This window comes from Helobdella robusta (genome assembly GCF_000326865.2).
Source record: "Helobdella robusta unplaced genomic scaffold HELROscaffold_20, whole genome shotgun sequence".
NCBI classification, from domain to species: domain Eukaryota; kingdom Metazoa; phylum Annelida; class Clitellata; order Rhynchobdellida; family Glossiphoniidae; genus Helobdella; species Helobdella robusta.
Window position 1 is genome coordinate 1,526,950 of NW_008704084.1, and position 16,272 is coordinate 1,543,221.

The window sequence follows — 16,272 nt, forward strand, 5'->3', positions numbered from 1 at the left end:
TGATTGATTGATTGATTGATTGATTGATTGATTGATTGATTGATTGATCATCTTCAACTTCTTCTTCTTCATCATCAACATTTCAGTTTGGTTACTTTTCAGTCATCCTGTGCCTAATTTTATTTAATTATTTTGGGATCAAAGAAATATTTAATTCAGTTAATTTATTTATTAATTCACTAGTTCATAATCATCATCATCACCACCACCACCACCATCATCCTCCTCCTCATCATCGTCGTCGTCATCATTTTAGAGATCTTCAATCTTTAAACCAATACCCATATGTCTTGTTTATCTTGTTTATTAATGCTCATCGTTTGTTAGCATTGTTCGTCCTTCTCTTGTGTGTGGCGGTGAACATTTGTTTTGTTGTTCATTGTTTTTACTGTTGCTCGTTAGTTTGTTGTTGCTGTTCGTTGTTTGTATTAAATGGTTGTTTGATGCATGTCATTTGTTTTTTTCTAATGTTTGTTTGTTTGTTTATGTTTGTTTGTTTGTTGATGTTTGTTTGTTTATGTTTGTTTGTTTTTTCTGTTTGTCACTATTGTAAATTTTTCAAGAAATTGAGGTTGGTTATTAGTTGCGCCATTTATGGATATATGTTCACTCAGCCAGTTGTTCACTTGTTTGTAGTTTGCATTCTGTTGATGTTCACTGTTCTCTATGGTTTTTAACTTTTCGGTTCACTCATCTATGTGTTAATTGTTCATTTCACAACGAAGTATGATACTTTGACTCTATTCAAATACTTACATGACAATATAATACACAATTAAAGATGGAATCATAGACTCAAACTACAAGTCAAAATGCCCATGCCGGATCAAACATTAATAGCCAGGCTGAATAATGGCTGCCATTCTCTACGAAAAACTATTTTCCTACCAGTTGATTCAACCTACTTGCTGGCGGTCGTTCACTTCTCACATCTCAAGATTACATGGATTACAAGATTACATTTTGTGTTTTATTGCATTAACTCATGTAAATGGACAATTCGCACGTGACATAACAAGTGAGGATTGCTTACAGTCGAACCAGGTCACTGAGACGCAGAGCCAAACACTTTAACCACTACGTTTACTCTTCGAGCGTTATATATGCATTTGTTTGATTTGCTGTTTATATGTTTTAGTTTTGCTGCTACTGTGTATTGTCGTTGTTGTATGTATGTTGTTCTTGTTGTATGTTGTTGTTGCTGCTGTTGTGCATTTGTTTAATGGATCTTAGAAAATTTTATTTTAGCATGTCTCTTGCTTATTGATGGTGGTTTATTTGTTTATTGTTTGGTTGATGTCGTTGTTGATGATGTTGTTGATATTGTTGTTGATGTTATTGTTTGTATTATTGATGTTGTTGTTGATAATGTTGTTGAATATTTATTTTTTTGTTGTTTTGTGTTAGCTGTTCATGGTTATCTTAGCTTGTTTATTCATGCTCGATAGGCAGTTGTTTTTATATTGATGTGCATCAATACAGTTGTGTCGATAACTTTTTCCTGCACGCATTTGTTGTTTGCTGCTGCTGCTGTTGTTGTTGTTGTTGTTGGTCGTCGCATGAATTGTTGTGTTGTTGTTTATGTTGTTGTTTATGCTGTGTTGTTGTTTACGTTGTGTTGTTATTTACGTTCTCTATCTTGTTTTTAGTTTTGCTGTTGTTTGTGTTTTGCAAACATTTTTGGTTTGCTTCTTCTATATTTTGTTGTTCGTGTTTTGTTTACATCTATGCTACCGACGTTTAGTCGACATCTTTGTTGTTGTTTATGTTTTGCTGGCGTTTCTATTATTTAAACTCCGTTTATATTCTTGTTGGTTTTTGTTTTTTTGGCCTTTTTGTGTTGGTTTATGTTTTGCCGACATTTTGTTGTTGTTTATGTTTTGTTGGCATTTTTTTGTTGTTTATGTTTTGTTGGCATTTTTATAATTTAACTTTGTTGATGTTTTTAGTGTTTTTGTTGACATTTTTATTGTTTAGGTTTTGTTGATATTTTGTCCTTTACATTTTGTTGGCATTTTTGTTGTTGTTTATGTGTCAGAGGAGGCATGCGTCATGCAGTTGTTTACGAGATCCTTCATGTGCTTGCTTGGATGTTGTAGTCGTTGTTGTTGTAGTCGTCGTCGTCGTTGTTGTTGTCGTTGTTTATTTGACGAGTGCTGGTTGCTGAGTATGTCGTGTTGTTTAGTTGTTGTCATAATAATTAATTAATTCTACTATCTTTTTTTCAGCCATATAATCTCGACTCGGCTCTCACACCAATAAAACGAAAATGTTTGGCTGGGTTGTAGGAGATTACGCGTCACTTAGCGGCGCCTCTGACTTTGCCGTACTTTTGGTTTTTATCACGAGTCACCATTCAATCTACTTCATCCTGCTTGCTTTCTCTTATTTTGGACATTCGAACTTCAAAAACTGAACGCTGACATAGTAACGACAATATTTCGATATTACCTAACATCATTTTTAAAACGAAGTCATTCCATAATAACCTATGAAGCAGGTATCTCTGAATTACGTACGATTAAGAACAAAGCTAGATGACAGTTGAAATATTTTGAAATAAAATACAAAAACTATAAAATGAGAAAACAAATGAAACGAATCAGTGAAAATATTGTAAACAATCGACATAAGAACGTGGCACCAGCATGTTAACAGCCAAGCGCTTTTTCCTTTTGTGACGTTTTAAATTCAAAAATTTGGCAGTCATCATCAGTTTGAGCACCAGCGTAAGAGGAATTTTGTCCGTCTGTTTCATTCGTCACAAAATTATTAGTAGCCTCATTCATTCAAACATCCGACATAAGCATGACACCAAAGTATCTACAATCAAACCAAGTTTTGCCATTGTGATTCATGAATGTCAAAATTTGGCAATCATCATCAGGATGAGCACCAACGCAAGGAGAATTCTGTTCCATTGCTTCATTCGTCACAAGATTATCATTATTATTGTTAGCATTCCTGTCTTGCACTGATAATGAACTTGATACATTTGATGTTTTCTTCTCCTTTAAGTATTTGCCCAAATTAAGTTTTATTAACAAGCATGAAGTATCATGAAATATGTAGAGGAAGTTGTTGATGGTGATGGATGGTAAGTCACACACAGGTAACTTCAGCTTCAACACAGATGACCACTGATCACTCTCCACATCATACATCTCTCCATCCTTTGTTGATTGAATTATTCATTTATATTAAAATTAACGTTCATATTGCTTGATATAATATTACACATCTTAAATTATTTAGTAAATTAAAAAGTTGGAGACATCATATAACCTACTCAATTACTTACTAATGAAAAACAAAATATATAAAAGGGATCGTAACGACAAAGTTAAGCATACCAACCATTATTTCTTCTTTAAGGAAATCAAATGGCTCTGATTCATATGCCTCAGTTTTACCTCCAACGACAAAAATCTTATTTTCCGTGCATGTCATAACGTGGGAGAAACGAGCCGTTAACATGGGAGCCCTCGAGAACCATTTGTTGCAAGAAGGGTCATACCGGTACACCTGATTCTGTGCAAAGAATTCTTCATCAGCCCCGCCACTAACAAACATCATACCATTGCACACACAACCTGTTAATGGGTGAATTTGTAAGTCTGGTTATGGTGTATTATATATTATTATTAAATGAGTATTTATATAGCGCCTTTAAAGGGAACTTTTCAAAGCGCTCTCATAAAATACCAATGCACAATCGTAAAAAACCAATCAAACCACAAATTAATCAAAAGTAAAAGATAAAGTCTCGATTTCTATTTTTTTTAGATGCTCAATGACATCAGACGAGAAACATTTCCCAACGTTGCTTATGTGAAAAATCTCTTACAAACGATCGATGGTTTATTCGCCTCAATTTTTTAAACCAGTAGCAGGACGCAAATCAATGACAACTATGGGTACATTTTCTTCATGGGTACATTTTCTTCATGGGTACATTTTCTTCATGGGTACATTTCTTCATGATCACATCCATGCGTCACTCGATTTTTCCGTCTATGGACTTTTTTGAAAGCGTCACAATCACCATCAGTATTTCGACCCTGAACTTCAATGAACCCATCGGAATCTCCATCACTTTTCATAAAATAATTATAATTTGCATCATAAATCATTGGAGTGCGAGTAATATTTTCAATTTTATTAATGATTATGTCCTGATTACATAAAATACTATTAATTAAGTATATATATATATATATTATTACAGAAATTTATACAGCGCTTTTTAATTTTTGAAACTCAAAAGCGCTACTGAATCATAGACAAGTAAATAAGTTTTAAGCTGACTTCGAAATTGTTAATATGGTAGGTTAGGGTCACGTAAGTAAGGAGGTAAACCATTCCAAACAACCGGGCCATGAACCGCAAAGTTGCGGGAACCCGTCGCTTACTTTGTAGTTGGGATAAGAAATAAATTGAGCTCGGTTGATCGGAAGGAATATTTTGAAAAATGAGGTTTGTATGATTTCAATCTATCGATGAGATAGGGAGGTGCTGTATTATTGACACATTTAAACATAAAAATTGCTAACTTGAAGAAAACACGTTTCTCAACCCTCAACCAGTGCAACTTATTCAAAATAGGCGTAACGTGATCGAACCATGAACCACCCAAAACTAGCTTGGCCGCACGATTCTGTATTGACTGAAACTTTTAAAAAGACCTTTTGGTGACACCATAAAAAATATTTAGGAACATTTAAACAATATATATTTGAATAATTTATTAAAATTTAAACAATAATTTTACTGTTAAAATTGAAATAGATACCGCAAATGAAAGATGATTATTATAGATGTTAAGGTAAATTAATCAGACCTGCGAGAGATGTCACAGCAAGAGGTATAGGTTCCACCATGTACCATCGGTTTTCACTCGGTACGTATTTTTCCACTGTTGGAGTTAAGCCGTGGCGAGTTCTTCCCGAAACTGCATATAGATGGCCAGATAGTCCTCCCAAATAGAAATCACGCCTCGGAAGATGCATGTTGGGACACTGAATATTTATGAGATGATAAGTATTAGTACAATACTAAATCACTTGTTAAGTTGATATTGAAATATTCAAAATTTGTACACATTGCATTTAAGGCGTGCCGTAGAATGCACTACAGCAGCTATTGATAAGAAAGAATAATTTCATTCAATTACACGTTTCAATTAGAAAAAATGAGTTCATAAAATATAATTTAAAAATTGTAAACCTTAGACCAGACTGCATCAACCGGATTGTACACAAAACTTTCACGAGAGATCATATTATTACGGGTTTCTTCTCTGATCAGATACAAACAGTTGTCAACCACACAGGCAGTATAACAAAACGAATCAAATGGCGGTTGCTTTCTTCTTGATGGTTTGAATTTAATTGGAGATGGTTCAGTGCCGTCACCACTGATCGTGCTAGCTTCAACAAAATCATAAACTGGCAGAATATTAAAAAAGCTTTTAGCCTGATGCTAAAATAAAAAAAAATTAGAAAACGAATGAAAATTTGAGAAAGTAACAATGTAAATAAATTCAAACCTTTTTTTCAGTTGATCCAATCACAAAGAGCATACCAACTGTACGAGAAATATTTGAATCTTTATCTTTACTACAGCTAATATTTAAATTCAAATCATGAAGTATGGCAGTGTATTTTTGTTTTTCATTGGTTGTCATCAGATTGTACCTCACTTCGGTCAACAATTTTTCAGCAAAACATTTTCTCGACTGATCCTCCGAAATCCACTTGATTATCAGATTAAAAATTTCAATCTCACTGTCTGCATTTATTTCCTCCGATGCAACCAAGTAAAACATTTCGTCAGGTGATAATAATGTTTTGGATCTTTCCGAGATTTCTTTAAAATTTTTCGACATGTATTTGATAACTTTTTTGACCACCTGGTTAATTAAAACGTGCTTGTTTGCAATGTCCAAGACACGAATACATGTTGACTCGTCCAAATGTTTCAGCAACAATTCAATGTAACCATCAATCATATCATTGATTAATAGATAGAAGGCGCCATCCAACCCTGCTTCCACTTCATTCAACGACTTCAGGTGAGGACCTCCGTTTTCCATCACGTTGGTTGACAACTTTGATAAATAATCTTTTACTTCTATTAAGGATTCATCTGTTAAACATTCCAAAGTAAGCTCTCTATAATGGGCATCTCTCATTCCACTGTTCGCCAAACCATGGAAATAACCACTGGTCCGAAGAAGCATGTTTCTGTCAACTTGATGACCACCTCCTGACTTTGAAATTAATACAATTTGTTCTCCTGTTGAACCATCATTACTTTCTGCGTCATTTTCATTCTTCTTCATCTTCAGCTCTGTCACAATTTCGCAACAATTATGAATTTAAATTAAACGGCTGCAATGCAATACAGTAAATTTTGACAGATATTCTATGCTCATTCAAAATATTATTAACAGGTTTGGATATCTTTTAAGCAGTTTTCTTTTTTACTACGTTCATTCACTAATTTCAAATCTCCATAGATAAATTCATTATATTATGCCTTATTTAACTATGTTCCTTTATTTATATTTATTCATTATATTTTGACAGATATTATCAGCAGGCTTGGATATCTTTTAAGCAGTTTTCTTTTTTTCCCAATTCACTAATTTACAATCTCCATAGATAAATTTATTATATCATACCTTATTTAACTATGCACATGTGTCTATGTTTCACTAGGATCATTTGCCTTGTCTTATATTTTGGTAAATTCATTCAACATCTCAGAAACTAAAAAAGTTGGAAGAGGACCAAATAGCTGTCGGCATAAACCACGTCGTCTTGTTTCAAAGTCAAGGCTTCTTGATCAAATCGGTAACTGAGGTAATACTACCTTTGCGAATAAAACACTGGTCAAAAAATTAGATTCAATACCAGATACTCTGTACAAATTTGCGATAAAATATCTAAAATAACAACTGCCGACCAACGCAAATCTGTTCAGATGGGGGAAGACTGTTGACCTGTTGTGTCCTCTCTGTGGCGCTAAACAGACAAAGAAGCATGGGGTGTCCAACTGTAGAACCATAGCTGCATTGAAACGTTATATTGAACGCCATGACATGATATTGTCGGAAATCGTTAATTGTTTGCTATCGTGCCGCTGCTATTGTCTGATATTCGCAGAGATCGAAAGAGTCCTGCCAATGTCGCAACTGTTTGTCAATCTTCGTCAAAACATCGCCATTCTACACAACAGAAGAATTGAGATCGTGGAGTTGACGGTATGTCACGAGACAAATTTAATCCAATCCAGAAGCTTCAAACAATCGAAGTAGAAAAACAACTTAAGTTCAAGTTCAAAAACTGTTTGATTATTCTAGATACGTTCGAAATTACTCCTATTGGCTTTTTTAATACAGTTATAACCGACCCCTTGAACTTGTAGGGTATGGTTATTTCTCTTTACGTGAATTCTTGACTCCTTTACAGACTTATTTCAGAAGACTTTATTAGAAAGAAAAGTGCTGGCAATACACTTGTGTGTATTGCTGTGATCAATCACTCGTTTATTCAATCGTTAAAATCGTTAGAACACAGCACAATAGCTAAGCGAACCTTAAACCACGGAATACAACTATTCATCGGTAGTTAAACTTCTCTAGTCAGACTAATTACATTGAGTTCTCTCTTTACCCCAGTGAGTTTCCAGGTATCCAAATCTTACCTCCGTCACCAGTGTGTAATCTCCTGAAGATCCCACTTCTAACACCAGTGTCGTAACCTCTTCGACCTCGTAACTACCAACACCGATGTCATAGCTTCAGTACTCGTCTTATCCCCTACCTTTTTTTTTTTTTTACAACCGTTTTAAATAGTTACGCCATCTAATTAAATTTGCAAGCGCTTCTCTTAATTTCTAACTACTAGTTCTTATCTCGCCTTCACGTCTGTAACAATATTTTCAATTTACAATTAATTAAAATTTCATGGCCTATTTCTTTTATTGACAAATTAATTAACTCTGTAATTAAACCGGCGTACGCCAGCGATTGCAACAGTTTAATTGTGCCACCTAAACCTAAGTAACTTATCATAAATAATGGGTAATAGGGTTTTATTGTGCATTTAATTTTATTTTTTATGCCATTGATTTCCTGTAATAAAAAAGTTTTAATTGCTATTATTATCGTTGTTATTATTTGAAATTTGCAATTTAATCAATTAAAGTTGGATCTACCGTTGGACAAATGATGAATCTCCTCGGACGTTTGTGTACCTCAGACGACGACGTATTTCACCAGCGAAAGTCGATGAACTCCTTTTTAAATTTGAGTAATTCGATACCTGAAAACTTCAATGAACAAAAATTTGCTAACAATCAAAACGGGAACATAAGAAAGGCAAACGAAAAACCAAGCTAAACATGCAAACAAGAAGGCAAACAAGCAGGTAAAAGAGAAGGAAAACATCAAGAATTGTTTTTTTTTGCAACGGGCGAGGTATATATACCCTCCGCCTTTGTTACTTCTTCATACATACATGCATACATACCTACTAAGCGCCTGTCTTTGCTTCACTTTATGAATATTTATACTGCCCAGTATGTATTGGCTCGACTTTCTTTCTAGCCTTGCTTGTTCACTACTGTTAAATTGCACGTGATGAATAATTATACTGCTCAGCAGTATCGTGTGTGCTTGTCTTTGTCTATGTTTTCTTTAACACACAGCCGAGACGATTCGGTTATTACCATTACTATTGTTATTATTATGACTATAATTATTATTAAAATTTCTACGTGTCGATTTCACAAAGTACCACCTCTCCACTGAACGTTTATAAAATAGTAATTTGTTATTGCTGTTTTGATTTAGAGCTTTTGGAAATATGTTTTGTTTCTAAATTTTTGATTTTATTTTAATTTTTTCTTTCGTTATCAATTTTGTGAAAAATGGAAAAATTGGAGATAATAGGGAAAACGTGGGAATGATAGAGCATGGGAAAGAAACGCTGTCGTAAATGGAAAATCAGCACAAAACTGTTAAGTTACAAACTATTTATTAACCAAACGTTTGTTCTTGATTTATTATAAATTGTTCTATGACCCCAACGGGAACAACACTATGTAATGTTTGTAACTTAACCAGGTTTTGCTGTCACAAACAAATAAATAGCACAAAGAAATAAATATCCTGCCAAAACATTGAATAGTTAGTTGAATCAATTATACAAAAAAATCATTTTTTCGAAATTAGCACGATAAGAATTCTTGGCAATGCTTAAAGCTTCAATATTCGTCCAAACCACAATCGTTTCGAAGGCTTAATTTAAATTTCAAAAGATAATTGTCATGTTAAATTCTTTTGGCAACTTTTTTCAAACAATTTACTCTTAAGTATTTTTAAATTTTCATTAATATCCAATTATATGCTAGAAATGTTCATCAGATCGGCCAAAATTGCATAAATTTATTAGATGACAGAATGCTGCAAAATTCAACAGATTAAACAGCAAATATGACAAAGTGCCCTCGAAAGTTTCGAGATTGGATGAACATCAGGAAACAACACGAAGAAGTTGTGTCCCGTCTATAAGATGTATGTATTGATGTTATACAAATTGATTGCATATATTAATAAAATCAACTAAGCATTTTAGGCTTTGAAAGAGGACAAAAACAAAATAAATAAGATTTCGGGACCGGGTTTTCGAAGCCATATTAGCAGTTGACCTAATTTGAATCAAGTTTTATGAAAAATTAAAAATATTTTATATTAAATTTTTTCATAGTTCCAGGGCGGCGTGATGGTCTTATGGTTAAGGTCACTTTTTACCCAATATATAAACGTCCATTAACTAATTTTGCAAACATAATTTAATAAAAAATTAATCAAAATGTCATTTACGTATGCAACTCAAAACCTGTCTACGTTCTTTAACAAAAAAGATTGATTACTGCGTGCAGGCAATGGAGATATGAAATTTTTTTATCTAAAATATATATGTGCAAGCATGTAGTCAACAAACAAACATGCGTACTAGGGTGGCTACAACGATATAAGTTAAAAGTTTTTTTTTTTTGAAAATATTAAATGGGGAAACCCCCAAAATTGTCCCACTTGGCTTTAAAAGGACATTTGTAAAGTTTTTAGCTCAATTGGATTATGCTAACCAGTGCCTCATCGAGGTTGAAATCTTGAAAAATTGAAATTATTTAGAAAAACATCTTTTTTTATAAAATGAAAATGGTCTTTGAAATAAGATTTTAATTTCATTTTGTTAATCTGTTTGTTTTATTGAAATTGTATCATTAACATTATTTAGCTAAAATTTAAAGTTTCTGGGATATTAGAATTTTTACCCTTATACCATGGAAAAAATTTAAATTTTTTTGTTTTTTATTTGAAGGATGACTAAAAAAAGATAAACTTGTGGATAGGCCACCGTTAGCTAAAAAATTCCAACTATAAATGTAACAGAAATGTCAAATAAATACATACAAATAAACTCACGCTCACGCGCGCGCGCACACACACACACACACACACACACACACACACACACACAGACATACATCATACTAATATTCATATCATAATACTTTTATATTTCTAAACGGTAACAATTAAGTCACAACTAAGACTAAACTTTAAAATTATTAATAGTGTAATATTATTTAAAATAAACGTTTTTTCTAACTATAAGAGTTTTTAACTTGTTTTTAAATAAGTATAATGAGTTAATAACTTTAATTTCATGTGGCAATACAGTATTTCAAAATACAATGTCAAATTTTTTTACTTTTAGCAATGGCATTCAAACGAAATTTACTAGACACACCTCCCTTTTCTTTTTCCATACTGTGAAATTAACAGTTTTTCACTCAAGCATCAAACTTGTTTTTGTGCTGTTTTTTAAAATTCCAAATTTTTCAAGATTTCAACCTCGATGAGGCACGGATTGGCATTATCCAATTGAGCTAAAACTTTAAAAATATCATATTTTAGCCAAGTGGCACAATTTAGAGGGTTCCCCCGTTATGATTTCAAAAAAATATTTTTTTGTGACCACCCTACTATTCACAGTCAATCATCATATCTTATTTGGTTAAACTTGTCAAAATTTTATATAATTAAACTAAATCCTACTGTGTTTATTTTTTTCACTTGAAGAGAAATATAATGCACACTTTTTGTTTACGTCATTAAAGAACAACCGGTAAAATGCCGTCGAAATGCCAACACGTGACGAGGTACGTTGTCCATTGTTCGGAAGTTGAAGCTGATCTGCTCGCTGATTTCAAAAAATAATATCGTTTGCTACGCAACGATGATAAATTCAAAAATTCATTTGCAGAGTGTAACCAAGATACGAAAATACTTTTGATGAAGAAAACACGGTGAAGCCAGCTCCCGAGAAATGTTAATTTAAATTGTCAAAAATGGAAGAAGTGTTCTTGTTTGCAAATTTTATGGTTTTGCAATAATTTTATGTGTGGAAAAATATGTGGAAACATATAATGTGTCCATGAAATTTCAAATTTGTCTCCGGTGAAATATTGGAGCCATTAGTGAAAAATTTTTCAAACGATTCAACAGTTTGTTTAATTTTAATTTACACTGAATATTCGCATCCATTTTTGTTGCCAACGAATTTGTACTCAATTTTTTTATTCTGTAAATCAGAAGTCTATCGATAGTTTAGTTTAAAAAACTCTGAGAAGAATTAAAATTGAAATAACAAATAGATTGGAGGAACAAACCCTTTTCGGCTAATTACATATACATTATATTTAACAATGACATTTTAATAAAAAAACACAAGCCGAAAAATTTTATATAATAAATTATTTGCTCAAATAATTTTTAATATCCCAATTAAAGCTTTCATTAAAATGCCTCTGTGTTCAATTTTGATATATTTTTTATTTACCATGAAGGTTTATACAACAGCATTTTCTGAAGCGTTCATTTACATCAATTAATAGAAATTGTATTGAAACAAATTTATTTATTTAAAGAAATAAAATAAAGAAATGTTTAAAATTAAATTTATTTATTTTTCAACAATCTACTTAACTGATTGATCCCAATTAAGCCGAACAAATCCCACGGCAACATTTCTCTTTCGACCTCTTTTTGTTTCTCGCGGTTGAAACGCGGAAGATAAAAAGATTTTTGCGAATGTTTTGATTTTTGCGGAGTGCTGTGTGGACAGAGCAGAGCATGGATAGAAGTCTTTGTTGTAGTTCTGCTGAAGTAATGCTGCCTCGTTTATAACACTGACAATTTCCTTGATTTACAACTGAGAGATTGTGTTTAGCGGCTCCTTGGTTTATGTTGCCGTGTTGTTTTTTTTTGTGTTGTTTTGCTTGTTGTTTGTGTTGCTGTTTGTGTTGTTGTTTAGACGTTGTTTTGTGTTTTTATTTGTTTTATCTTCATTGGGGTAGTTTATCGATGCTGCTTGTATTAAAAGAATTTTATTTTCTGTTGTTTCTGTATATTTTGTTGCTATTTCAAGTTTTTCTTCGGCCGGCATGAGTTTGTTGATTTGGTTTGTTTTTTATTGGCTTTTTACACTGCTTTCAGAATAAGTACAATGTGGTTTTTAGTTGTGGCTAGCTCAAATATTTTTTACTAACTTGGTTTTTTTCGCGAAAATTTATAAAAATAATTTTTTTAGTTGCATTTGCTGTTTATCGATTGCACAAAATACTGAATGAAAGGATTTTCAAAGTCGATTCTTGGCAGTATAAGTCAACAGAATAACCAACCGACCAACCGACCAACCGACCAACCAAGCACCTAACTGATCAACCAAACAATTGTTTATTAAATCATGTTATGGCATCCGGACAGAGTACTAATGACACACTTTTGTTGTGTTATAAGTATGGTGCAAGGTGAAATCAGTACAATTTGCATTAAGAATGAAACAAAGATTGTACGTACGTGTATCTTCGTATTTTTGTTGTTGCACGATGCATGTGTGTGCGTGTATCAGATTTAGCCTGCCATCTGAGTGGTGATGTAACACAATGCTACGTAGGTTACAGGAATGAAATACAATGTAATAGAGTAGGTGCTATATAATGGGTTATAACGATTTGTTTTGTAATTTAATGTAATGTAAAGTTGTTTATGTATGGTTTTTTAATAATTTTCAATTTATTGAATCATGCTCAAATGTAAAAACTTTTTTAGGGTAGAACACGTTTAAAAAATTCTTTCAATGCGTTGAACACAGCCACAATTTGATTTTTCAGATCATTTAAAATCTAAAGAAAGTCATCGGAATAAAATGGCATAAAAGAAAGTTTCCAACCTGCGGATCAACCATGGAGAACTGCAGCAGATGTACCTGCTGACAAATTATTCTTCATGCAGTTTCAACTTCTCCACTCACCTTTTCCTGTTTTGATGAGGACTGTCGCTTTCTTTGATGCAGAGTGGCAGACAAATATGAGGAAAGTTTTGTATATATATTTGTATATATTTGTATATATATTCGTATATATTTTTATATAAATTCGTATATATTTGTATATATATTCGTATATATTTGTATATATATTCGTATATATTTTTATATATACCTTCTGGTCAATTTAATTTTTGTCTTAGAACAACATCTTCGTCTTCTTCTTTTCTTCGTTCTAATTTACCCCCTCAAAACCAACAATATTGTCCGAAACAAGGTTCTCTACAAGCAAAAATTTTGTCAGCTTCTTCTAATATACCTAAGAAACCTAAACACATCAAAGGCGCCAACAGTGTTGGAAATTGTATTGTAGAAAAGAATTTGTATCCATTTGAGGTGACTCTGGGTTCCATACTGGGCTCTCTTCACTCTTTTTATTAATGATTTTCTAAATGTTTCTGCATTATTTAGATGTATAATGTATGCCGACAACACAAATATTTTTTATAGTTTGCAAACAATTAGTGATGATGTTAATTTATTAAATATTGATCTAACAAGAATTGAGTCATGGTTTTCCAATAATAAGCTTATTATCAATACTGATAAATCATTTTAAAACAATTTTTGGCCCTGCAATTCAATACTATCCAAGATTTATCACTTAAATTAAATTACATTCAACTTGAAAATCTATCACAATTAAATTTCTAGGTGTATATATTCAATGTAATTTGTCACGGTCGACTCAAATTTTAACTATTAGAAAAAAATCATAATTTTTTATGTATTAAAAAAAATTGAAACATAAATTTGACTACACTACTGAAACTAAATTATATACTATAGCTTTATGTTTCAACACCTTATTTATTGCACCATTATCTTGGGTAATAATCCGGAGTATTTATTTAAACAATTACTCAGTTGCCAAAAACGCTTCTTAAGGACAACATACCGACAATACTAAAGAACTTTTCACTAAGTCTACAATTTTATGAATTAATCAAATTAATTTATATCTTCAAACCATATTTACATTTAAATTTATAAAAAATTTATGCCTCCATATTTCTTAGCGCTCCTCAAATATTCAAATCCAATTAAATCAGTTATCACTTGACAAAATAAAACTTTCCTTATTAATACATCTAGCTTAAACATAATCAACAATAATCTATCTCATACAGCTCCTAAAATCTGAAACAATATATTTCCTCATAGCAGTAGAACCATAGACAATCTAATATTGTATAAAAAAAAATATAAAATTTTTGCTGGTACCTATAAACACTTCTGAACATTGTCGGGCAAAATTTTAAGTAAAGCACTGCCACAAGTGATTTTCTTTTACTTTTTTGTGTCTTTAATAAACAAACGGTTGTATCGATTAACGTTGAAGTTTTAAAAAATTATTATTTATTCATTGAAATATTTTTTGTGAAAAAGCGAGTGACCCAAAAGGTCAGCAGACTTGCATCTTTTAATTATCTCCGAACGCCAAGTTAATCCATCTTGGCACAAGGCTTTCAACTTTTGAAGGGCTGTCCACTGCAGTTCCTCTGCTAATTGTGTGTGGTCGGAGAGTTTTTCAATGTGTTGTGTCATTTCGTGTCATTTAAATTAAAAAAATATTTTATTGTAAGATATGTTGATTTAATGATAGCTGTTTTGAATCTTTGTGCCTGGACATCATCTTTTCAGGCTTCTAACTCAAAGGTCGTTGACTTTATACACGTGTTTAAAACATAACATCTTGATCAAGATCAAACAAACAACGCAGAAACATGCTTCCATCAAATTATTCAATTACTTATAAATAATTTCACTCGTGTGTTATGATTACAAACTGCTGTTTGGAAAAATTATAATCGTATTCAGAGTCATTTGATACAGTTTTTGTCTGCGTCATCGTCTCGTCCATATGAGATGTTGCCATTCATAAACAAAATATTTTTTAATCGAATGGACGGAAAGTACGGGAATTGGAACATCTAGTTGAGGTAAGCGCAGCTCACCTGACCTACTGTGCACTCACTGGCGTTCAAAACTCAATCACGTTTTTGATAGCGGGAACATTTAATGAAACTGCCTGCAAATTTACAGCAGCCTGCTTCGCCCCTTCATCCCACTTGATGGCTGTTTTTTCAAACTTTGGCTACAAAACTTCGTTCTTCTTTGATGACTGTCGAGTCCACGCATTCAGATAATTTTTAAATTTTGAATTATGTTTGAAAAATTTGAATTTTTTTTCGCAGGTGGTCCATAATGTCTGACGATTGTTTTGTTAGTTTAAAAATATTTACAATATGGAAAATATTATTTACCACGTTACATTCATTCGTTGTTTATGAAAATTCAGGTTTTATTATTTTCAATAATCATTTCTACAAACAACTTTATACGAGCGTGATAAGGTGATAAGACGCGTTGAACTTGATCGCTTAGGATTTATTTGCATTCGAACCAGATAGCTGCGTAACAATGCATGTTGAGACAGATTAATTATGCAATCCAAAACGCCAATGAGTTATTTGTAATAACATTTAATTTTAATATTTTGTTTAAACGTTCAAAATGTAATCAAAATATGAGATGATCAAATTTATTTATTTCCTATAATGTTTATTGAAACGCAAACGAATGAGTCGTACCCCTCCAGAAACCCACGGCCAACAAGTCTCAACAAGTTTAAGTAGATAATGTTGTAAGGATATGCTGGCGTTGTGATTGTTATGGATGTTGTCTTTGTAACTAATGTAACAACAACACGGCAAAAAAAACGCTATGACAACATCGCAACATTGCAACAATATTTTAACAACACTGTAACAACATTGTAACAAAAATTATAACAGACATTGCG

At 32.3% G+C, this 16,272-nt stretch overlaps 1 protein-coding gene across 1 annotated transcript; it reads right to left on the bottom strand.

The window, feature by feature from the left end:
• Nucleotides 1-2,789: 2,789 nt before the first annotated feature.
• HELRODRAFT_191346 (hypothetical protein) lies at nt 2,790-6,343 on the bottom strand (the record flags this gene model as incomplete). Its single annotated transcript, XM_009018007.1, has 5 exons — nt 2,790-3,173; nt 3,358-3,593; nt 4,841-5,018; nt 5,227-5,481; nt 5,549-6,343. The coding sequence occupies 5 exons, from the start codon at nt 6,341-6,343 to the stop codon at nt 2,790-2,792; spliced, it is 1,848 nt and encodes a 615-aa protein (XP_009016255.1).
• Between the last annotated feature and the right edge of the window lie 9,929 nt (nt 6,344-16,272).